The sequence below is a fragment of the Stenella coeruleoalba genome (genome assembly GCF_951394435.1).
Source record: "Stenella coeruleoalba genome assembly, chromosome: 1".
Taxonomy (NCBI): Eukaryota; Metazoa; Chordata; class Mammalia; order Artiodactyla; family Delphinidae; genus Stenella; species Stenella coeruleoalba.
In genome coordinates, this window is record NC_137169.1 from 181539278 (window position 1) to 181564808 (window position 25531).

General features: G+C 47.3%; 1 protein-coding gene and 1 long non-coding RNA gene across 3 annotated transcripts in view; one reads left to right on the top strand and one right to left on the bottom strand.

The window, feature by feature from the left end:
• Positions 1-25531, bottom strand: part of LOC307178038 — a 367206-nt gene that overhangs the window by 162603 nt on the left and 179072 nt on the right. The gene's annotated exons all lie outside the window — the stretch shown is intronic.
• Positions 1-25531, top strand: part of TNR (tenascin R) — a gene marked incomplete at both ends in the record, with an annotated part of 83042 nt that overhangs the window by 9908 nt on the left and 47603 nt on the right. The window contains 5 exons of the mRNA XM_079905642.1: positions 763-1026; positions 4364-4479; positions 6705-6855; positions 12129-12398; positions 17815-18000. Coding sequence (XP_079761768.1) covers positions 763-1026; positions 4364-4479; positions 6705-6855; positions 12129-12398; positions 17815-18000 — 987 coding nt within the window. The remainder of the gene's footprint in view (positions 1-762; positions 1027-4363; positions 4480-6704; positions 6856-12128; positions 12399-17814; positions 18001-25531) is intronic.

The window sequence follows — 25531 nt, forward strand, 5'->3', positions numbered from 1 at the left end:
CTGTTTTGGCTTCTTGTATTTTGCAATATAACCAGGAATAAGCCTTTATTTCCACTTGCCAAATCAAATACTGGCTCCCAGGGTAATCTGGTAACAATAATTTATTAAACTACCAAAAATATTAGCCAATGTATGCTGTTAAATATCTAACAACTAGATCTCTGAGGGAAAAAATAAAAAGCCCCACTTTGTAGCACTTGCCAACTTCCATGGTGTAAATACTCCCTCTGTGGCCAATTTCAAACTACCAACATGAAGTCACTAAATGTAGAGTTGGAAACAGCTGTGCATTAGCACACTGTTACATAGTATTTCTACCAGAGAGATACAACACATGTAAATTGACTCAAGGGCATAGATAATAGTAAAATGTAGTGAAGTAATTTGCCAGTGATGAGTTTGGAGTATTCATAATTTTGTTTTTAAGATAATTTACTTAATTGTAAGTTAATACTGAGTACAATTTAATCTTTAATAATGACTATTTAAAACTGTCTTGCAAAATTCGACAATCAACTTTCCTGAGCCAGTAGAAGCCGGCTCCAGCACACCACTAACTCACGGCCCTATAGGGATGGGAGTACTGAGCACAGAAAAGATAAGAACCTGCCTGCAAAGGGAATTACCATTCACTCAAAGGCAATGAGCTGAGCAGAATATACACACAGGGCATGTGGGGTGAGATGTGAGGAAGGAAGTTGGGTCCAGGATGGGGAAGGCAGTCCTCTGAGCTCATGCTATCTGTGTATTGCCTCCTGGTAGTTGCCCCTCCAGAGGACTTGCGAGTGGCTGGTATCAGCGACAGGTCCATTGAGCTGGAATGGGACGGGCCGATGGCAGTGACGGAATATGTGATCTCTTACCAGCCGATGGCCCTGGGGGGCCTCCAGCTCCAGCAGCGGGTGCCTGGAGATTGGAGTGGTGTCACCATCTCGGAGCTGGAGCCAGGTCTCACCTACAACATCAGCGTCTACGCTGTCATTAGCAACATCCTCAGCCTTCCCATCACGGCCAAGGTGGCCACCCGTACGTACCATTTCCCCATCCTGTTTCATTCTTCTTTTCTCCTACAGGAGACCATGGGCATTCATGATAGCAGTGTCTTTTCTTAATTCTTCAGGGATGCCTGCAATAATCATTGCTCTTGAGGGGAAGGGCTTCCAACGTGACCCACTTAGGAAAGGGTACCTCATTAAAAAGGCACTTCCAAAAATGAGTTTCCAAATCTAGGCAACCCCTATCAATTATAGAACCAAAAGGACAAAAAGTACTTTAATTATTGAGTTCTGACTTGTTATAAGCTAGTCTGATTAGAAGTCAGGGAAAGTATGAGACTTATATAGACTTCAAATCTAGTTAGAGACTAGAAACCAGGAGATATGAGATAGGATGTATAATAAGCAAGTGTAAATGGTATGTTACAGATGGTAAGCGTATAACAGAGTGGAAAAAAAAATCTTATTTAAAACCACAACTGAAAACTCCCACCTCTCCTCATAGCATATTTCTTCGTGATCGTTTATTTAGTAAAATATCCTGATAGTCCATTTTGATTATAAACGTTGAGGCTCTAAAGCATCGTCTAGAAAGACAACGGGGTAAAAGAGAGACAGACAGACACAGACACACACTAAACTCTTCTCCATGAGAAATGGAAGTGTTCTATTTATAATAGAGAAACTGCTATAGGTATGTATCTATATTTTGTACGTTTATTTAAGCACAGAAAATTTTTTGAAAATTGCATGCCAACTATTAACATTGACTACATCGAAGAGCAGAATAAGAAAGAGATGGGAAGGGGCTGCTATTTAGTTTTCTTTTTACACCTCCGAATTCTTCAATTATCTTTCCAACACCACTTGTCCAGCTCTCAAATGCCAGCTGGGTGCCCAACAATCCAGTTCAATTCAGTTCAGTATCTATCCACCTGGAGTTAGCATCAGATCCCACAAGCTAAGTCCTCAGTCTCACAGGGCCTCCACGTCAGTTGCCTTCACAAGTCCCAGGTTGTCACCAGGACTTCTGACTGACCAGTTATAAATTTAAGGAGTTCCCACAACCCCTGCTTACTTTTGGTAATTCCTTAGAACTCACAGAGCTTTACTCTCTATTACCAGTTTCTTATAAAGGATACAACTCAGGAACAACCAAATGGAAGACATGCATAGGGTGAAGTATGGGGTGTGGAGTTTTCCACGTTCTTTCTGGACAAGCACCCTTCTCAGTACCTCCATGTGTTCACCCACCCAGGAGCCCTCTGAACCCCGTCGTTTAGGGTTTTTTTTATGGAGGTTTCATTACACAGGCATGATTGACGAAACCACTAGCCATTGGTGATTAACTCAAGTCAGCCCCTTTCCCCTCCCTGGAGGTTGGGAGGTGGGGCTGAAAGTTCCAACCCTCTCTCTAAATCATGCCTGGGTTTTTCTGCAGACCAGCCATCTAGGAGGTCCCAACTACCAGTTATCTCATAATCATACAAAAGATACTCTTATCACTCTGGGAATTCCTAGGGTTTTGGGAGCTGTGTGCCAGGACAAAGACCAAATACTTATTTTTTATTACATAATGCAGAGAATTTAGCAGTAGCAGGAAATGGGAACAAGATGTGACCATGAAACATAAGCCCCTGGGTTGGTAAATGGGACTTATCACCAAATATGGGATGAGAGATCTGAGCCCATTTTATGTAGCTCTTAAATGACAAGATGGTATCTGGGTAACAAATGTCATGAAAGTTCAGAATAAGAAGAGGTTGAAGTAGGAAGAGTTGGCTTTGAAGTCTTCATGGAGGCCCAGGGACTTGAGTTGTGCTTTGAAGGATGTAAGCATAGGGGCAAGCAGAGGGAAAAGGATTTAAGAAGTCATTTTGTCCCCTTGCTTTTCAGGTGACAAAGATCCTGTTATAATATTGGACTCCCCCTATGAATGCTGCCTTTTTTTTAATATGCCTGTAATTATCACTGTTTATATTTGACCTTTTTCTTCAACTCCTCTCGTGCCTGAGAACTAATTTAAAATATTTGCAATGATTGTGTAGAGAGGCAGGTCACCATCTGCCGCTTTTCCCACCTTGCTCCAGGATGGGTCAGCTCAGCAAGAGCCTGGCCCGACTCCCAGGCGTCTCTTCTCTGATCCACGTGCACATGCCGTGACGAGGTTTCCATCTCCCATGGCCTTTATTACACCAATTCAGGGCATCCCCTCAGGCAAGCTCCCAGGTGACAAGGACAGAATCATGTAAGCTCCCCTGACACGCCTTCAAGTGGGTTCAGAATCAGCCCTGCCTTTCACCAAGAAGCGTGAGGAAGCTTCCAAACAGGAAGGATGAGAATCTGTCAATTTTCCAATGGGAATATCCCAGGAGAGGCACAGCTGAAATGGGAGCAGGCTCGCTGGAGAACTGAGAAAAGTCGTGCTGTCGTATTTCAGGGCTGGTAATTGGAACTCCATTAGGACAAGCATACTTCCACCTGTGCCTGTGCGTGTGCATGTGCGTGTGCGTGTGCGTGTGCGTGTGCATGTGCGTGTGTGTGTGTGTGTGTGTGTGTGTGTGTGTGTGTGTTGTTGGGGAGGGGGCCGGGGGGAGGGTGTAGGGAATGGAAAAAGAGGGAGATAAGCAGAGGAACTAAACACGAGATACATGAGGCAAAGGTGAGTGAAGGAGAGAAGGGAGAGAGAATGAAGGAACAGCTGGAGAAAAGAAGAAGCTAGTGGAGTGAGAGTGAAAACCCCAGTACCTACTACTGTCCCTCGGTTATGCCCTTGCTTTGCTTGTATACATGAAATGGAAATTTCAGACCATCCTAGACGATTTGAGCTAAACAAGATATTCTTAGGGCACATCACGTGATCGAGAAAAGCATTCCAGACTATATTCTGAAGTTGGCTTCCTCCACGTCTTTCATTACTCTCTCTGTGCCACGGTTTCCTGGGTGTGAAATGGAAACAGTGATGTTAGCCTTTATATTGTCTCTCGGGAACCCTTAAAGCCTCTGAAGACAGTGTTCAGTTTCTCTGAAAAAGGCATTATGTTAAATGCCAAGATTCACCACCTTAGTAAGGAAAGGAAAGTGTGTTTTTTTATTTTAATAGTAACCTATTATGTAACAGAAAGCATATAAAAGTATTTATTAGGTTATGTTTGTTTACTTTATTCGTATCTTCGCCCACACTGAGTGCCAAGACCACAGTGACATGGGCTGATCCCTTACCTGGAACCCACCACCTCTGTAATGAGATTGGGATAGCCTGCCCATCACACGCCACCACACCCATGGCGTGGAGGGAGCCCCAGGTAATGCTCTCTGCCCCTGCCAGGGAGAGCCATGACATGGTCACCCACATTGCTGTGTTCCAGATCTCTCTACTCCTCAAGGGCTACGATTCAAGACAATCACAGAGACCACCGTGGAGGTGCAGTGGGAGCCCTTCTCATTCTCCTTCGATGGGTGGGAGATCAGCTTCATTCCAAAGGTAACCCCCACCTGTCAGACTGCCGAACAGCCTTATTTGGGGTATTCATACCCTCAACTTGGAATCGGGGCAGCAAAAAAGGCACTCCCCCCAATCTCTCTCTCCATGCCATCAGGACACAAAGGGGCATTTTGTGGGTATATGGGCTACAGAACATTTCTTTCATAAAGGCTTGGTAAGGACTGAGTAATGGCCCTGAGCCTGGCACCTGAGCCTTGGATGACAAGAGAATGCGGAAGCAGCCACCAGCCCCAGCTCTCTGCTCAGAAAGCTCTAGGGTTTAGCAAGCTGTCATTTTAGCAAGTCTGAAAACTGAGACCTTCAAACAGTTGGGGTGTCTCTTTAGGACATAAGAAAAGCCAAACTGAATCGGTCTTACAATCAACCCACAGCTTCCTTCTGTGCCAACAGATGCCCCAAAAGTCAGCTTGCATGGCTTCAGTCTCTAAAGGTCAGAGATGTAACACAAAAACACCTTTCACAAACTATTCATTGAGAAAATTTTTCCTTAAGCAAATTATATTATTAGTCTTTGAGTTAAAAATTATCCCAAGAGTCCTTTGCATTCATCAAAGCAGTATTTTATTTTATTAACCCTAAAACTACTTTTCTAAGGTGCCAGAGGCGCCTGACTAGTTCTAGTTTTCCAGGATTTATTAACGCCACTGATGGTTTCCCTAACTATACCACTCATAAGGGTATAATGTTTAATCACAGTCCTTTCCTCTGTCTTCATCTTTCAATATCAAAGAGGATTTTTTCAGTCATTCATCAGACTTAATGACAGATGACACATTTTCGGCCAATGACTATGATTTCACCATTGTTTTACTTCAAAATTCTTAGAGGCATGGACTGTTGGAACTGATGACCCTTCATTTTATATCTAGTTTGTTTAGTTTATAGAGACTAAGACTCAGTGAACTGAAATGATTTCAGACAGCTAGTTGGTGGCAGGCTTAAAAGAAGAATTGGGTCTCCACTTCCTATTCCAGGGCTCTGTCCACTTCTCTTATGTGGATATAGTCATGCCATGGCAAGCTAAATACATCGAAGCAGACATTCTCTACACATATGTTCTTATATGTCTTATCTGCATTAAAATGGCCAGTAAAGTATGGTGGGCAATTGGATTTATAACAGGGCAGAGAGAATCATGTCACTCTGCCACTCAGGCAGGAAAAAAACCAATGCCAGGTTTGCCTGTTTTATATCCGATATGTAAAACTCTAAGAGTGGGGCTAGCCAGAGCATGCCAAGGTCATATATACAGCCACAGAGAATAGCTGTATCATCTGTAGGTTGAGGCCAGTGGGAGGTCACGCTGATTTATAAAAGTGTGGCTATAAATTACATAATAGGGCCCTCCAGGTGACATGAACAGAGACCAAAGAATAGTGGAGAAGTGCAGTGCCACAAAAAAGAGCCCTCTTGTCGCCTCCATTTCCAGAGGCACACAGAGAAAATGTATAATAATAGGCAAACAGACAGACAGACAGACAGGTGGGTAGAAAGATACAAAATCCTGGACCCAGCATCATCAAGTTGATCTTTTTCATTTCCTCTTCCACCAACTTGTCTCTTTCTTCTCTCCTTTGTACTATTCTTTGTTCTACCCCTTTTCTCTTCCTTGTGCTTCACAGCTGGTTGTGTCACGGATTCCTAACTCATCTGGGTAATAAGACAATGACAGACTTGCAGCCAGTGTAACACCATGACAAACTCCAGATACAGCAAAATAACAGCTCCGGCTCATTAAAAAACTGGGAATGTCTTAGTTTGAAACATGTTGTCATGTACATAAAGATGTTTACACACATACATACACAACTAGACTCTTCTGAATAGCCAAGGGCATGCTCACCATGATAAATGCCAAAAACTCTCATAGATGGTAAGCACCAGACATTTCATTTTTGGCAAGAGCCAATCTACATCACCTCATGACTAATTTTTATTGGCAAACTCAGTAGACTCAGGAGAGGCCAAAGAAATGTTCTTGAAAATTGGTTCTCCGTTTGCCAAATCCTCATAGAGTGGTGGCATTCTTCTTGATCCTGCTGGGAGTCATTCCTGGCCCCAGACCCTCAGCTGTCAGCCTGGAGGGCAGAGAAGTGGTCCCCATCTTTAATCCACAGTCGGTGTCCCACACATTTCCCTCCCATTGATTTCCTCTTTTGCTTTCTCTGCTTCTCCCTTCCCCCCTCCCCACCCCTGCCCTACAGAACAATGAAGGAGGGGTGATTGCCCAACTCCCCAGTGATGTTACATCCTTCAATCAGACGGGATTAAAGCCTGGGGAGGAATATACTGTCAATGTGGTGGCTCTGAAAGAGCAAGCCCGGAGCCCCCCTACCTCGGCCAGCGTCTCCACTGGTGAGTGCCCCCAACCTTTCACTTTATGGCTAACCATTAGGTCACTCAGGAAAAACTGCAGACGCACCCAGGAAGTAGAGAGACAAAGGGGTGCTAGGATTTCTCCCACAGCTGAGATTAATTTGGGTACCTGGAGACGGAGCTACTCGACCAGATGCTCGAACGTCTTCCTTATCCTTGCAAGCACAAAAATCTGCAAGAGTATTCTACGGGGAAATTCTTTGTTAGGATCTCCAGTGTATGTCTTCTGATCTTACTCACTAAGAGGCCTTGTTTGTCAGCCCCTAGTATCTTGAGCTTTGGAGCCAGCAAGAGCTAATTCACTCTTATTTATTGTGAGATTTGCAGAAAGTCATTTGACCTTCCCAAACCTTGATTCATTTGACAATGATGAACTTCATAGAAATGACATGAGGATTAAATCAGATAAAGCACACAAAGTGATTAGCACTGTGTCAATGACAGTGAGTGCTCGATAGCTTGTGTGTATACATACACTCAGAGAACACTTTTAGAAGTGAGAGCGGGAAACGTCGTTCAAAACCAGTAAATTGTGGGTTGGGTCACTGTTCAAGGTGATGACTTAAGTTGATTATTATTTCACCCCCACAGTGCCTCTCATGCAAGACCATTATATTTCTAGGTTTGATTAATTAACTGTATCACATTTTGCTTTATTGTTTCCTTAGCTGACAAACGATGCTGTAAATTAACGATTATGATGCATGTGTGTGTGCCCTCACGAAGAATTTCTCAGAAGTTATAAATAGCTTCTGGTATCATTTTTGGCCCTCATTTTATTGATGGGAGAGTTGAAACTCGAAGGTTAAGCAATGGTCCCTGTTAGTAACAAGAGACTGAGGTAGGCGAATATCGGTACAGCTTTATTTTTCATGAACAGAAACTGACACCTAAGAAAACCAGTCATGAGTGCAGGACAAAGGCCAAGTTGGCCAGAAAAGGGAATCACAACACTATATAATGAGCCCATGTTTATGGATTAGTGATTCATACTTTGTTAATTGGATCCAAACTAAACAGCATCAGGTGCTGAGGCTTATGCTCAGACTAGAAAACACTGGTTTAAAACTACTGTGGCATTAGATTATGCTCCATTAGAGCACCGGTTTTCCAGGGCCACGCCTCAAGGCAAGGAGGAAGTGGAGATGCAGGTCTCTAATTACTCCCACTCCCATGCCCCTCACACCCTCCAACCGAGGCAGCTCCACTTTTGTCTGTTTTATGTTTTGTACAATCATTTAAGATTCTGTTCTTTTAAAAAAGAATATTAGCCCTCTCCTCCCCACAGGCTTTAAAACCACTATATTAATCCAAATACATTTTAGAAGAAACGCTATAGCCCTAAAGTCTAAAAGTACTCTGCACACCAGTGTCCAAGAATCTCTCCAGACACCAGTGGCCCGAGTTTTTCCCCAGTTCTGCTTCCCAAGGTTAGGCTGGACCCTGAAGGGTTGATTTGGTAACACGTGTAGATTCTCCTCTTCTGATGTGGAATGTTTCAGGGTCCCCAAATCACTTCTGTGATTTGATATTAAGAAAGTATTAGTAGGAAAAAAAAAAAAAAGCTAGAAGGAGATGGTTCATGAGAGGGCAGAGAAGAACATTACAGAGGGAGGATGCTTTTCTTCCAAAGTACTGACAGCACTTAGAGAAGACAGTCCAACTCTGCTTTAGTCTTCTACTTAAAACCACATTTTGACAACATTTGCAGTATTTTTTGGTTTGGAATTTCCTTAAGATTAAAATTAAAAGTTCCAGATCTAGTCATCTGTGGTAAAGCCAGGCAGAATTTTTTCAATTAAGAAAAAAACTCCTAGTTCATATTTTGGGATTGTGTACAGAATTACGAAGAAATGGAAAGACAAATATTTATTCCAGTTTACTTTTTGAGTAGGATGTGTGTTTGTTTAAAAATTAGGGCCTAACTTGAAAGTAAGCTGATACCTCCTTGACTGGAATGGGACATGGTTACCCAATGGCCAACTGAAGGGCCGAATCCAAGGACGGCTGCAGAAAAGATGGTTGGCTCCCAGCCCTGTCTGCTGTTTTTAAGAAACGATTGTTTAATTATTTCCCTACGCTTATGTCTGACCCACACCAACCCCCTGCTGCTAAGCTCTGAGTCCTCATCAGGCACGCAGGCCGGCTTCTTCCAGGCAGGCCATTTTGGGAATTCAAATTACAAGACCTCCTGCAGCCAGAGTCCTCGGTGCTACACAGTCACATTTTAATATGAGCAATCATTATGATTAGGATTTGGGGACTTAAAAGAGCTGATGGACAAAAGCCCTACATGGTCATTTGAGTTTTGGTGACATCTTTTTTTTTTTCAAGAAGCTCCAATTCATTGAAATGCTTCACTTTCTTTCTCATGCATATAGAGAGTCATCTATTTACTTCATTTACTCAACACCCATTTACTGAGTGTCTACTATGTTTCAAGCACTATGCTTATTCAGCAGTTAGGAGATAATTTCCTCCATCTCATTATTAAATTAAATGGAATTTAAAAGGCCCAAGTTACCTAAAACCACTAAACATAGCGTGCAGAAAAGAAAACATCTGGATATATTCTGTTAAATCTCATTATTACTCCAAATATGAAAAACAGAACTTCACTTTCACTCCAAACCAGGTGGCACCAAACCCAAAATGGTCTGGTGATTTTCATTTTGGCTGGTGCCAGACCAAAACTCCTAAGATGCTTAACAGAGAACAGGACTGGGCTACACCCAGAAGGAGGGTGGGGTACCCAGCGAAAGGCCCAACTCAGAAAGAGAGAGAGGCTCCAAGTCAGGCTGAGACAGTCCTGAGGGAGACACTCCATTCTGGAGACAGACGAGGAGGTGGTCCAGTGCAGACTGGTTAAAAAAAACAGAAAACAGTCTTCGTCAAGACTCTCTGGTAACAAGGGAAAAACACTTTCTTAAACTAGCTGTAGCAAAAAAGATAATTTACTGGAAGGACACAGAGTGTCTTATGAAACCCCAGGGCCAGAAATGCATCTGAGTCTCACAAAAGACTTGAACCAAAAACTGGACAGTCAAGAACCGAGTTATTCTCTATACCTTTCTAGAAGCGCCACAAGGTCACTCACTTCTGCTTCTCTCTGTGTATTTGCTCCTAAAATTCTGCACCCAGTTCCAGTATGTGTGTGACTGGGGGAGGGGTTCCCCACACCAAGCAGTTCTCTGCAACACCAGCTGGGTGTCCTACCATTCGACTCAATTCCAACACATCTACCCGGAGAGAGCATCGGATTCCACAGGTTGGAGGGCTCAGTCCCACAAGACTACCCTCCACTTCTGATGCCAATCACGAGTCCAGGTTGTCACCCGTGCTTCTGACTGACCAGCTACAGATTGGAGGTTCCTACAACCCCTCCTTGGGTTTGATTAATTTGCTAGAGAAGCTCATATAACTCATGAGGAAACTCATTTTCTCACTGAATTACTGGTTTATCACAAAGGATATTAAAGGATACAAATCAACAGCCAGATGAAGAGATACACAGGTGAGGTCCTGAACAAAGGAGCTTCTGCTCCTGTGGAATTTGGGGCCCACGGCAGTGGCACATGGAAGCATTCTGGTTCCCCAACCTGGAAGCTCTCCAAACCCAGTCCTTTTGGGTTTTTATGGAGGCTTCATTACATAGGCATGATTGATGGACTGACCAGATGTCAGGGGTGGGACTGAAAGTTCCAACCCTCTAATCACCTGGTTGGGTCCCTTGGCAACCAGCTTTCTCCCTCGCTTTATTAACATAACAAAAGACAACTTGATCACTCTCATCACTTAGAAAATTCCCAGGGTTTTAGGAGCTCTGCACTAAGAAGGGAAAACCAAATATGTATTTATTAAAAAATCACCTTTTCCCCTTTCTCCTCTCCTCTTCTCTCTCTCTCTCTCTCTCTCTCTCTCTCTCTCTCTCGCTCTCGCTCTCGCTCTCGCTCTCGCTCTCGCTCTCGCTCTGTCTCTCTGTCTCTCTGTCTCTCTCTCCCCAGATCAGATGTTTTCTATTTATTTGTGAATATGGTAGAGAATGGCCAGACCAGCCCTGGCTCTACATGGTCCAAAACCAGCTAACCAGAAAGCCAGAGTCTGTGGTTCCAGTTCCAAATCCTTGAAGAATATGAATATTCATGTTAATCAGCCCCAGCTAGAGGGGTGTAGTCCATAATAAATGCAAACACGGAAGCCAGGCCAGCTCTTTTTAGAAGGTAATGAGTAATTCAAAGGAGGGCACGTCAGCCATCCAGACACACCATGAGGAGTTGAGAACACCATTTTCTATTCTACTCACTAAGCCCTTTCTATTTCCCTTCTACATTCTCTCACCTTGCCCCACCGCCACCGTCATCTAATTCAATATGAACAGGACCCCAAGTGGGTGCTGGAACCAGGGTGGTAGGACCCCTAGGAAACCAACCAGCTTTTCCTAGGTAACACCATCCCACAATGGTGTTCCCTTCAGGTGCTCAGTGCCAGAGGCCAGGACTCATGAGGGACACATGCTGAATAACCTGGAGGGACTGTGTGTGACTGCAGTGCCCTCCTGGCTCAGGAATACGCAAGAACCGGTGGGGAAAAAATAGCCCACAAGACGCTGTTCCAAAACAGAGATCCTTGTTTTTACAGAAGAGCAAGTTTCCCCAGAAGGCATATTTCATATCCACAAATACAAATGTCTGTTGGGTTTTTGACTGTCTTAGCAGCTGGTTGACTGAGTTGTCGGTACAGCTGAGCAGGGACATCTTCTGGATACTCGTGATGCCCTCATTGGCAACCAAGTTGGAAGTCTCAGATGTTTAGACAGGGCTGCCAATTTCATAGGTCTTTCCTTGGGGCTCACGGAATGTGAGAGCTGGGCAGCTGGGCACACACGAGAAACACAGTTCTCTGTTGTCTGTCCCATAACCTCCTGACAGAACAGTGCTGGCCCTCTCAAGCCAGTAAGTGCCCGTCCCCTGCCTAAACTGGGAAGTGCCAATCCTAAAAACCACAGCCCCGTGACAGCAAGATTCAGGGGACCTAAGATCCAGTGTCTGTTCCCCCACTGAAAAACCATGTGTCCTCAGGAAAGAGATTTTATCTCACTGTGTCTCAATTTCCCCATCTGTAAAATGGGATGATAATACCTATACTCTCTCTGACCGACCAGGCTAATGTAAGGAGGAAAGGAAAGGAAAGAGCTTCAGTCAGAGGCTCACTTCTCAAACTTTTTTTTTTTCTATTGGATCTTTCTCATTTAGTCATTGATGGGCCCACGCACATCCTGGTTCGAGATGTCTCCGACACTGTAGCCTTCGTGGAGTGGACCCCACCTCGAGCCAAAGTCGATTTCATTCTCTTGAAGTACGGCTTGGTGGGCGGGGAAGGCGGGAAGACCACCTTCCGACTGCAGCCTCCCCTGAGCCAGTACTCGGTACAGGCCCTGCGGCCCGGCTCCCAATACGAGGTGTGGGTCAGCGCAGTCCGTGGAACCAACGAGAGCGAGTCCACCACCACCCAGTTCATAACAGGTGAGGCTGTAGGTGGGGTGGGGCAGGGGCGGGGAGCAGAGCCTGAGGAGGGGAGAGGGTGCTGAGCCAGCTGGTATCCTCATGGCAAGAGGGGCATCCAGGGAGAGAGATGACGTGTGCTTGGGCATCCACGTATCACAGACACTGCAAGAAGGAAGCGAGAGGTTTCAGGGCATCCTGGTGAGGTCACATCTCAGGGCAGAGGAGCGCACAGCACCAGTGGATGGGAGAGCTGGGTTCCTGTCCTACCTCTGCTACCAGCCAGATCTGTGACTTGACAGAAGTCTCTTCCCCTCAGGTTTCAGGTTTCTCCTTTATAAAATGAAAAGTTTGTCCTGAAGTCACTTGACATCCCCATCGCTAGCCCAAAGGGAAATTTTGTGAGGGTTCAGTACCCCTTCCTGGAGTCACTTTATTGCAATTTGCCGGAAATGGCTGTAATGACTGCATAAATCCACAGTGACTACACCAGCACAATGGCACCCCTTGGAGTTGTGCAAAGCCGGGCCTGCGTGCCTGGAAGCAGGCCTTCCACCTGAGAGTCTGTGACTCATCCTGCCGTTTGCGGGCACCGGCAAGAAGGCTAATGTAGACCCGGCTCCAATAGTCGGGAAAGGCCAGACCTCACGACCTGCTCCCTGGCTCTCTAGGAGCCCATCAGGCCAACCAGCTAGTGGACAGGAAGGTCAGGCACCATCCAAAGACAGGCTCCCTGGCACTCTCACTGGGTGATTGGGGGCTGTGATCCGACAGTGAGTCTCTGTCTAACCCAGATACCCAGTCTCGGCCTCTCTGCCCTGTTGGGGGGCAGCAGGGGGGTGGTCACACATCAAGGAATGTCTCCGACAACTCCCCAGTTGTTGCAGAGATCAAAGGAAACTGCCGGCTTCTGTAAGATCTAAGAACCAGCATCTCCTGATGGGGTAAAGTAGGAGAATCACTAATTCAGGCATCCTACATTGAGTGGTGGCCTAAGCGTCTGTTACGGGATGGGGTAAGCCAGCCAAGGGGCTGCAGGGAGGTTCAATAAACAGCACCATTACCCTCCACCTGTGTTTAAAATCAGCTGATAAATAAGGCAAAGAGTAAGACAGATGGAGGCCAAAATATCCCCTAGATTGGAGCATGTAGCTTAGTGTTGGATGGGCTCGCCAACGGATGAACCCTGTGGACCTGGGCAAGACCCCCATCTGGCAGAAGCTGTGGGGCTACGCAGGTTAGGGCTCACAGCACAGAGGAACAAGCAGAGGCCGATCCCCATGTGCAGACGGCTCCCATGAGAGAGGGTAGCAGGAGGGCCGTGCCCAGGCCTGCCACAAAACTCACCATGGAAGCAAGTCCGTCTTCCCCAGCAGAAGAAAGAGGGAGGCCGGGAATCTCATAACGGGTTTCCCTCCACCCCAAAGGAAACATTCCCTGTTACAAGGGAGCAAGCGTGGACACTGACGAACCAGAGACGGCAGCTTGATTCTGAAAGAGGCCCTCTCAGGTTTGCTCTCCAGCCCCTGTGTTAGACTCCACCCCAGCCACGGGTCGCTGGTCAGATGTTTTACTGAACACACGTTGGGATCCCCAGTGACTGTGCATATGTCTTTAAAATAAAGGGACTACATTCTGCCCATTTCTCTTGCCGTCTTTTCCCACACTGAACCAAAACTGCTCAGGGCCTCACACACAAGCTCCCTTCTTGGTGAATTCAAGGTCAGCCCTGCCCACCCCCCAGCCTTTGCACCCCCAGGACACGGTCTGCTCTGGTGCTGGGACCTCCTGAGGGCCATGAGTCCTGCATTCTTTTTTAATTTCAACACAGTTTTTGTGTGAAAAGTGGTTTCTTTGTGCTTTACTCAGATAAGGAGTTTGAAGAGGCAGAAAATGAGACGAGAGCTCTCCAGCAGCAGGACGGAAAGCATAATTCTTGATGTTTACGTCAACGAGATGGAAGCAGGACTGGCTGGTGGCCCAGGAAAATTCCAATCAAGACAATTACATTCTGCCTCCTAGAAGCTCCCCCGGAGTTTCCGATCGTTGCGTGATTCTCTGTTTGCGGTTGCCTGGAGGATGGGCAGCTGCTAGGTGGCTACCTTCTGCAGGCAGCAGCAGCCCGTACCTCCAAGCTGCCCCCCTCTGCCCGAAGCGGATGAGGGGGCAACAGGGGTGGGGTGCGTTGCCACGGACAGCTTTGCAGCCCAGCTCTCAAGGCCTGGGGTTGGCAGGTGCTGGTTGAATGAGGAGAAGGTGCCTGGACCCTCACGGCAGGGCCCTCAGTCATTTCAGAGCTCTGCTTAAACTCAAATTAGCCAAAGTGCTTTTCCAGGTGATGGCTTCAACACTAGGAGCGCACTAATTGCACAGGCAATTAAAACGGGGATTTGCTTCCTGCGTGGTGAGCAGATCTGTCTGGGTCTTAGAGCCGCTCGGAAAAAGGAAAGCACCGATGGAAGCCCACTAAGGCCAATGGTTAGAGAGAAGGCCGCCCAGGGAAACCCGGAGGCCAGTCTCCCGAACCTCCCTGCCCTCCGTAGCTCTGGTTGCAGTTGCCCTCACGGGGGCATTCCCGGGACTCTTTTGGTGGATCCTTTGGCAAACCGCAGGAGAGAAGCACGGAACAGATTCTCCCTCACAGCCCTTGGAAGGGAGCCAACACGCTGATCTCAGACTTCCAGTTTGTGAGACGATACATTTCTATCCTTGAAGCCACCCAGTGTGTGGCCCTTGGTGGTGGCAGCCCCAGGAAACGCAACAAAGGCCCAAGTCACAACAGCTGGAGCTCCCACCTGCTGGGCAGGGACTGTACTCCGGGATTCTCCAGGAAATGCCTCCACAAGTTCAACCTGGATGGCCCTTGTCAGCCAGCCAAGACCAGCTGCCCTCAGTCAAAGCTGTTCTTGTCCCTGTACCACCTGGCCCCAAGCATCCTCAAAGTCCCCAGCTGGAATATTTAACAAGACTTTCCCAAAGGCTTTGAGGGAGCAGACAAGACAGAGAACTGCCAGTACCCATTCAGCCACTTCACATGTGCTTAATGAACACCTAGTAGGTGCCAAGCACTGTCCTAGGCAGTGAGGATGCAGAATGAACAAGACAGATAAGATCCCAGTTCACAGGAGTTACATTCCAGGGGGGGAAACTAAATAAGGAAGAAGGAAAGAAACATATGGGATCATTTCAATCACGAGGATTATGCTAAAAAAATGAAATGGATGATACAGAGGGAGTAGTCAGAAAGGCCTCTCTGAGGAGCTAAAGTTTTAACCAAGACCTAAGTGACCTCAGTCATGTGAGGGTCTGGGGAAGAGCGTTCCAGGCAAACGTACCAACCAGTGCAAAAGCCCTGGGGTGAGAATAAGCTTGCTGTGATTCAGGAGTAGGAGAAAGGCAGTGCAGCTGGAGCACGGTGAGTAAGCGTAGAATGTTCCAAGGTGCCACCTGAGAAGCAGGCAGGGCCAGATCACGTAGAGCCCTGCCACGATTAGGAGTTCGTAATAGGAAGCCGCGGAAAGTTTTCAGCAGAACTGCTTGATTTAATTTATGTTTTAGAGGTGAGAGTCCACAGCCGCAGCCTCTCCACAGGGCCCCCACTGGACACCTGGCTTTACCTTGCCCCTAGCTTGCTGGTGTGTTGCAGAGACCAGCACAGCTCCCACTTGCCAGGGTGCCCTTCAGCTGCGCCTCCTAGAGGTCAGGCTTCAAGACCTAGGGGGAGCAAACCATTTCACTCCACCCCAGTCCTAAGACACCTGCCTTCCCCAGCCCTCATTCTCAGGATTGATCTCCTTGGGGATCACTGACATTGGAAATGTCCAGTCCCTTCAGAGGAAACACTGCCGCCTATCCACAGGGCACAGGTCCTAAGGCCAAAAAAGCAAAAAACAAATCCATAGTCTAACAAACATTTCCCAGGTCTGAGGTCTTTAGTTGTGAAGAGCAGTAGGTAAATACAAGACTCAACCTGAACCTTAAGTGAATCTCTTTTTGCTCCAGTTCCATTCAGGCCACACACCCCCAAGCCCCACCCAGTCCTTTGCCAGCCTCTCCTCCCACGTAAGATTTAGGGATCTGCAGCCCAGAGCATTCCTCCTACATACCCCTCTACTCAAGCTCCTCTTTCCATCCAACTGCTCGAGAAATCCCACACACAGCACGTGGATAATGCACAGTTTCCAGCATGCTAAACCCACACTGAGTAAGGAAACGTTTCTCAGAAAAATAAGCTGCAGAGGCATAAATCTGCTAAAAGATTCACCCAATTTACATCACTAAACAGAACACTTCTCACCCTGCAGCAGCTGCACTCAGATTGATTCACAACAGTCCCATCTTCTGAAAGAACAATCGGTGGAGACTTGCCTGGCGTTTGCAAATTAAAACAGTCCACTTGAGGTTTTCCCAGAACAAATGGCTGGTCCACTCCAAAGTTAAATTCAAGTCTCAAAGTCAAGACCTATTTGGAACTTTTTAAGTGGCAGGTTGTCAAGACAGCACCTTCTTATCCTGTAAGTTATGTTGTTTCTGCTCAAATAAGCCTGAAGAGATGATCAGTCCTGGAAGAGAGAACCAGCCCCCCACAACTGCAGAAAAGACCCCAATGCCAATGGTCTTTTCATTGTTGTGGAATTCTTGGAACCCCAAGGAGCAAGCATTGGGGGCGCCAGATTGTTGGAACTCAGGGAGAGCTTTGGAGGCACCAGGAAGCCAGCCCAGGACTTGGGCACCTAATTTTGTACCAGGCACCATGCTACTCACTTCTACATGCATTGTCTAATTTGTACAACTCCCTGAAAAGGCAGTATTATTAGCCCATTTTACAGATGTGGCCATCAAGACCCAGTGAGATGAAGACTTGCCCACGGTCCCATTACAATAAGAGTTGGAGGTAGGGCTCAAACTGGGACCTGGCTCTAAAGCTGACTGATTTCCAATACATCACATCCCCTCTCTACATGCAAAACTTTCAACAGTGTCTATGCAAGTAAATCCAGGGGAAGGCATCTTATACTTCAAAATCTTGCAGTCAATCCTCTGCTTTTTGCTCAGTGATCAAATTTGAAATTATTTCATCTTAATCACTTGGATGCCATCTCTGATGTCCACTTTCCAGGGTTTCTCTTGCTTAGTCTCAACCTTATGATACTAACTGGTTCATTCTTCAATTTCTAGAACACCACTAGAACTCCTGAATGGGAATGGGGGACGTGTGAAGTGTGTTGATGTCTAACTCCCGAGTAAAACTCTCCAACCTGCCCACGTAATCTGTCATGGCCAACCTGGCAGACCAAAAGCTGAGGGGCAGCCCCTGGGTTCACTCAAACATGAGGCAGAGGGTCATGGACTCTCACCCCAAAGCCTGTTCAAGTTCAAGATGCATGACAAATGCACATTATCCCGTGTGATGTTGGTGATGTCTGGAATTTTTTAGAGATTGACGCCCCCAAGAACCTGCGGCTTGGTTCCCGCACAGCAACCAGCCTTGACCTTGAGTGGGACAACAGTGAAGCAGAGGTTCAGGAGTACAAGATTGTGTACAGCACCTTGGCAGGCGAGCAGTACCATGAGCTGTTGGTCCCCAAGAGCATCGGTCCAACCACCAGAGCCACGCTCACAGGTAAGTAAGGTCCTGGGGGCATGGCAGTTCCTGAGTCCATACCGTCCCAGCTCTCTCCCCGGCTATCCAACCCCACATCCAACTGTCGCCAAATCCCATTGACTTAATCCCTAAAGTACCTATCACATACGTCTGCTGTTCTCCATTGTACTGCCATCACCTGGTCTAAGCTACTACCCTATCTTGTCTTCGCCACTGCGATAACCTCCCCACTTTCTCTCCCCTCTGCTCTCCTCTCCTCTTCACTCCATCAGTTATCTTTTCAAAATACATTTCCAGGGCTTCCCTGGTGGCGCAGTGGTTGAGAGTCCACCTGCCGATGCAGGGGACACGGGTTCGTGCCCCGGTCCGGGAAGATCCCACATGCCGCGGAGCGGTTGGGCCTGTGAGCCATGGCCACTGAGCCTGCGCGTCCGGAGCCTGTGCTCCGCAATGGGAGAAGCCGCGACAGTGAGAGGCCCGCGTACCGCAAAAAAAAAAAAAAAAAAATTACATTTCTGATTATGCCATCCCATTTTGCAGCCATTTCAGGGATTCCGACTGCTCTTGGGATAAACTCCAAACCCCTGCACGGCCTTGGTTTCCTTACCATCTTCTCCAGTCTCCTCTCCCTCCCGCGTTCCCTGGTGCCCCCTGTGCTCCAGGCGCACAAGTCTACTTTTTTCAGTTCCTCAAACACCTTCTCCCTCCTGCCACAGTGCTTGGCACGTGCTGTTCCCTCTACCTGCCAGCCTCTCCCACCACCCTCTTTACCTCGTGACGTCTGCTTCCCTTCCAGCTCTCAGTTCACCTGTCACTTCTCTGGAACTCTCCCTGGTCCCCAGGCGAGGTCAGGTCATCCTGTCTGGCAGCTTCATCTTACTGGTTACCACTCACAGCACTCCTCAAGTTATCACTGTACGCTTGTGGGTGTGATTATTGGATTGTCAGTCTCCATCTTAGACTAAACTCTGTGAAAGGGGGACCATATTTGGTTTCACTCATCATGACTCCCCAGCGTTCAGCACAGCATCTAGCACTTACAGGTCCTGGATAAGTGATGAACGAATGAATAAACGCATGCATGAATGATGAGAGAAACTGCACATGTTCACTATGACTGGGGCATAGGCTACAAGAGGCCAGTGATAAGGTAAGAGCCGGTTATGCCTTATGTGCCCTATAAAGAGTGTGAGTGGAGGGTTGTTGAAAGGTCTGAAATAAGATGATGCAATGACCAGATTTGGGCAGCTACAGTGTGGAGAACAGACAGGAGGAGGACAAGGCCAAAGGCAGGGAGAGGTCAGGCGGCTGCACGGAGTCAAAGAGAGAGAGAATGGTGGTATGAACTAAGACGATGACCCAGGTCACCATGACGCCTGGCTGGGGAGCATTCAGGGTCCCCATGAGGATGTGGCGTCCAACCAGTGCTCCTCCTGGGGCCTTAGACACACCCGCCAGGAAAACCTACCTGCTGGACTTTGCTGAAAGGTAGATGGCTGGAAATGTGGGGCACAGTTTTCAGATGGAGACTGTACAAAGCAGCCATGGACCAGGGGCCACCAGTATGCTCGCAGAGACTTTGTTTATCCTGTGTCTTGGCTTCTTGCAAAAGCATTAGTAGACAAGAGATCCACACAGAAGAGTGCGTACAGTAAACAAGGGCAGTATAATCAAATCTGTTTTCCTCCTGAACTGAAATCCCAGACCACGTTGCCAAATGAGGCCAGTTAAAGTAAATATAATAAATGTTTTTTCCAAACAGACGCACTCCTCAAACACAGCAAGGAGATGGAAAGATATGCTGACCAAGCAGGTTAATGGGGGTGAATTAAACATAGCAGGAACAGACCATCTGGCACAGAGCCTTTACAGAGAGCTGGAGACATTCACAAAAATTAAGCTAAACAAAAACCCCTGCAGTGATACAGGAGGGAACTGGTTCTAGGCGCAGCCCATCTCTGCCCAGAGCTGCAGGCTGCTTTGGCAATTAGCAATTTTACAAAGATGATGGCTAGTTGTTTGGATGGAGGACACACTTTAAAATCATGAGATATAGAGAAGAACTCAGTCACATCCTACTAATAATCATCCTATTATTTCCCATTACCGGGGGCGGGGGGCGGGGAAGAAGATTCTACATCCATTTGATCATCTCTGTTATTCCAGGCACCTTCACATAGTTTTAGCTTATTTAATCTTCACAACAACAACTCATGAGGGACAGGTGAACTAAAATATTGCCTGCCGCATCAGCAAACAAAGGATGTCACAGCCATCAGCCATCACATCATAGGCGCCCCAGTCAGCATCTCCATTTTACGGATGAGGAAATTGAGACTCAGGGATTTTGGAAACTTGCCCGAGTTCACAAAGCTAGCAAGGGGGCTGTGACTCAAAGGCAGTTCTGAATTCTAGTCAAAAGTCCCCATCCCTTTTCATGGCTGCTCCTACTAAAGAAGTAACATGAAAGGAACAGTCAAATCTTGCAGACTTACAAGGAATGGAAAGGTTATTAGTGAGGAGTGAGCTCAGATAGGTTGATTTTTTTTATATTTGAATTGGGCTTATGAAATAAAATTATAAATATATATTACACATAATTATCCCAGGGAGCTCACTGCTGGGAAGATTTATAAAGGCAAATAGCCTTATGTGATTTAAAAAGAGATTATAGGAATGTAAGGAAATCAAGTATATCTGTACTTGCTGGGATGCAGATTACAAGGATTGCTGGCACTCTCGCTGTGGTAGCTGGGGAAAAAGAAGGAAGGACCTGGAAGGAAGGAAGGCAAAAAGAGCGAGAAGTTTGACCCCAGCTCTAAATAGTTGTGTTTTCTCCCTCATTCTCCAACTTGGATGCTAAAGAGGAGAGTTTTTTCAGCTTCCGAGACTTGTTTTTGTTTTGGGGGGTTTTGTTTGTTTGTTTTTAGTTCCAAACAAGTTATTTGCTTGTATATATAAAACAAGACCCTGGACTCAGTGGGAAGGGCATTCCAGGCTCATCTGAAGCAATTCCTCCCTGGCCAGAAAGAGTATGAAGGACTAGAAACTTCAGCTGTCCCCACCCTCCTTATCCCCAGTCAAAAATAACTGCAACCTTAGCAAGAAGGTACTATTCTCTCTTGTCTCAGTTTTATTTGAATGCTCAGTCCTGTGGGACATGTTAAGAGCTGGGACTCTAGACTCTGTATCTAGGCCCAGTTACTCACTGTGGGATTTGGAGCCATTGACTCGACCTTTCTAAGCCTCTGTTTCATCATTGGTAAAAGGGGAATAATGCCACTTACCTCATAGTGTTTGAAGGGGCTTTAATGAGATCGTGTACTGAAGGAGTTTAAGACCATTCTTCTAACATAGCAAAGTATTCAATACGTGGATGATGGTGATGATGATGGTGGGGGGAAGGAGGGGCGGGAGAGGAGGAGAAATAAGGAGGCAGAGGAGAAGGTCTGTGAGCTAAAGGATGCTTTGGGACGATCCCCTGTAATAAGTGTAGCACAGAGTGGAGACCCTGCTTCTCAAAGTGGGGTCCAGTGGCAAGGGCATCCCCCCAGGAGATGTCAGAGCCCTCTCCCCCTAGATCTGTGGAATCAGAGCCTGCATTTTACAAGCCCCTCGGGGGATTTGTGTGCACATTAATGGTCAAGAAGCACTCACTTAGAGCATGGTTTCTGAAGTCACCCACTCAGGCTTGAGACCAACTTCACTGATGTGCATCTCTGGGCAAATTTCTTCAATTTCTGTGCTTCCGCTTCCTGGTCTGAAGGACATCATGTCTACCTCATAGGTTGTTGGGAGGATTCAATGAACTCATATATATTTATATATCTGAGCACTGGTACATAGAAAACCTTCAATAGCCATTTGACCTTTTATTGTTTTTAATTCCTACAAAACTCAGCCTGGATCTCTGGCAACCTGGCCTCTCCCAGGCAGAACTTCACAGACCCTTTATTCTCACAGCCAGCTGACTCCAAGTCCTTCAAGTCCTATGGAATCTGTACTGGATACTCCTTGCAGAAGCCCTTGTCTCTGCAGCCGCCACCTACCCCTTCGCTGTGGAATGCAAGCCCTTCCTGACTCTGGGGCTCAGAGTCACACGGCGGGCTCACCGCACCCCACTGCATCCTCCATCATGTACCTCCCCCTTTGCAACACAGAGACCAGGCTGGGGCACAGAATACCAAACATTTCTTTTCCATTATTCTCTCTAGGCAATGCCCAGCAAATTCCCTCTGGAGTGTGAATTTGCTTCTCAACAACAGACTCGGTGTCTGCAATGATTTTTTTCTCTGCTCTGGTGGCTTCTGCGTCCCTAATGATAAAGTCTTTTTTTAGGCTCAGCCTCTCAGCCTGGACCATGTCTGCTTGGCCTGTGAACCATATCTGGAGTCCCAAAGGGGTCCCCGAGTGTTATGTACCTTACAGGCTCACCAAGGGCCCTCTAGGTTAGAACCAGAAGCATGTACCAGGAACTGGCACCATCACTGTTTTCTGAGTAGCAGTGAAAATCCATAAACCATACAGAAAACTCCTAGTGGAGGGACAGAGGGAGGAAGGGAGGGAGGAGGAAAGGAAGGAAATTTTCATTCTTTGACTGGAATTTGATTCAAAAAACAAACAAAAAACCAAAACCCTGCCTGTGACCAATGCAAATTATAAACACTGCCCTGGTCTCTGTCGGAGGGGACTCCACTAACCTGTCATCAGAAAAGCCTGTGCCTTCGGTGTTTTGCGAACAGGGGAAAGGGGTTTGTCTTCAGTCATCTACGGTCTCTTGCCTGGTCCTCCCTCAGGAACAGAAGCCCACACTTGAGGACCAGGAGAAGGGCAAAAGGAACTGGCCCGTATGGCCACGTGAGCACTGGGCTCTAACCCCGCTCCGGGGCCCAGTCATCACGTCCCTCACCCACTGGATGGGGCGCCCCCTACACACCTCTTGATGATGCTTCCCAACCAGCTGCCTCTCTGCACAGCGACTACCCGGATCTCCAGTCAACAAGGTGCTAATCAGAAAACTCATCACCAGGGCTTAGGAAGCCCAGAGGCTTGAAGATTCCTACAGACTTCATGGTGCAACAATGGATCGCAAGAAAACAAAGACCTGCAGCCAGCCACACACGACACCCCCCCACACACACTCACTCACACACACACACTTGCACAAGGCTGATGTGTGCAAGCATGCCCCAGTCAGGCCCTGTGAACTGCCGCCTTCCAGGCCTCTGGTTGCTGGGGACAGGAAACCAAGGCCTCTACCAAATCCCTCATCGTCTCCTTGGGGCTCAAATGGAGATCTCGTGGTGAGAAGGTGGGCTCCGCGAGGTGCTTGTCCACAGGAAGATTTTCCGTGAAGAAATCCGAGACCCCCAGAGGAGTCCAGCTAGCAAATCAGCGCTGACCGAGGCACTTGACGTTCACTTCACCCTGTCTGCACTCCCTGACATGCCAGGGCACAAGCTCCGGACCGAGTGCCAGACCTTCAATGCCCTGCAGGCTCCTCTAAGGAGGAGGAGTCAGGCAATGGGCCCGGGGCCTGGGCCAGATGGTGCTCATCCTGCTTTGGGCGAAGTCACAGTGACCCCAAGTGGTCACTTTGGTAAGGCACCCTCTGAGCACAGCGCCACCTTCCAGGGGCTGCAGAGACCCAAGCAGAAGAGAGGAGATAAGGGGCAGTGGCTTCCACGCCGTCCTCCTCCTCACAGCTGGCATGTAAGGGCGTCTGTCCCCTTATTTGCATTAAAGGGCTTGCATTAGTGCAAGGGAACCAAGAGTAAAGCCAGGTGGGAATTTTTCCGTTTCTGCTTTGACTTCTTCAGCAGCGAATGCTTGTTTACAGCAAACACCCGGACATGGGATGTTCCTGTAGGACAGGGGGTGAAGACCCATGTTCCTCATTAATCCCACTGGCAACAAGAAAGTTGCATCTGAAAACAGTCCTTGGTGTTATGATTTTCTTTTTAAATATAAGTTTGTAGGACCAGTCCCTTCCTTAAAGTCAACATAGAGTCTTCTCTTGATGCTCGAACATCATCCCCACCCAAAAAGTGGGGAGATGTCCTCCAAAGCCTGACTCATTCAGGGAACCCTGGAGAAGCACCTGCCATTCCCCAAGAATATCAGAATGCGGAGCCTGGGAGCTTACATCTCAGTACATTGAAAAGTAGATTGTTGCCTATCTGGTATGATTTTAGGGGTTCCCAGAAGATTCTCTGTCTCCAAATATCTCCCCATCTATGAAACGTCTGGTACCCAAATTCCCTGCTGGAAATTTCCCTATGAGGGGCCCTACATTAGGTCCCTGGTTTTCATGAGTTCTTTTACCAGATATACCTTTGCATATGTTATTCCCTCAGCCTGCCCTTTCCCCAACCAAATGTCCCCGATCCTTCAAAATCCAGCTCAGGTATTCTCTCATAGAAGTCTTCCCAACACCACCATTGCCCCCGCCATGCTGCTTCTACGCATCATTGTTTTTTTCACTATACGACATACTGAATTAAAATATTAAAAAAATCAAATCCCTTGACCCAAAGACCTAAGAGTCTACTGAGGAGACCAGCAAGAAAGCTAACAATAACAACATAATAGCATGATTGTGATAAAAACTAAGAGACTGACTGCAAGCTCCTTGGGAACAGGGTCATCAGTTTGCCCCTCCCTTTGAAGGCAGATGTCCTTCAAATGCACTGGAGCAGCGATCCCCAACCTTTTTGGCACCAGCGACCAGTTTCGTGGAAGGCAATGTTTCCAAGGACGATGGGTGGGGGGGATGGTGCAGGCGGTAATGCGAGCGATGGGGAGCGATGGGGAGCCGCAGATGATGCCTCGCTGGCTCGCCCGCCGCTCACCTCCTGCTGTGCGGCCCGGGTCCTAACAGGCCGCAGACCAGTAGGGGTCTGCAGCCCAGGGGTTGGGGACCTCTGCACTAGAGACAACCAAACCCCCAACCCCAGTTTGGTAGACTTGAACTTCACAGATATTCTGGAGATGAGTCCAGGGATTCAGAGACGGAAAGGGTCCATCTTTCTGCATGGCCATCTGAACCTAATCAAGCCTGCAGACCCCAGGTGTATTGTTTATGTTTCTGCTGGCAAGACACAGCAATCTCAGTTTCCTGGGCCTCCTTCTCCCACTGTTTTCCTGCTAGCAGCAGGAAGCATGAAGAATAGGTTTCCTAACAGAGGGAAGTGAGTCATCCTGTCTTTATCACCCACCCACAGTCCTTGCAGTGCAGGTGAGAAGCTGCTAGTTCCTCTTGCTCTCTAGCTCTAATTAATCTCTTCCTGCTCACTATGTCCCATCCTACCGATCAGAAAATTCCACACCTCCGTTGTCCCTCAACCTTTCCTAATCTTGGCTAGCTTTCAAGGTTCAAGTCCCTTCTCTAGAAAGCCTTCTCTGGCTACTCCAGCCCATGCTGATCTCATCCCCACTCTGAAATGGTTTTCTTAGTTAGCAGCCCATGGTGTAGTGCAAAATCACCTTCAAATTCCAATGTGCTTACTCCACTCCCCTCTCCTAGCCTGTAAGACTCTTAGGGACAGGG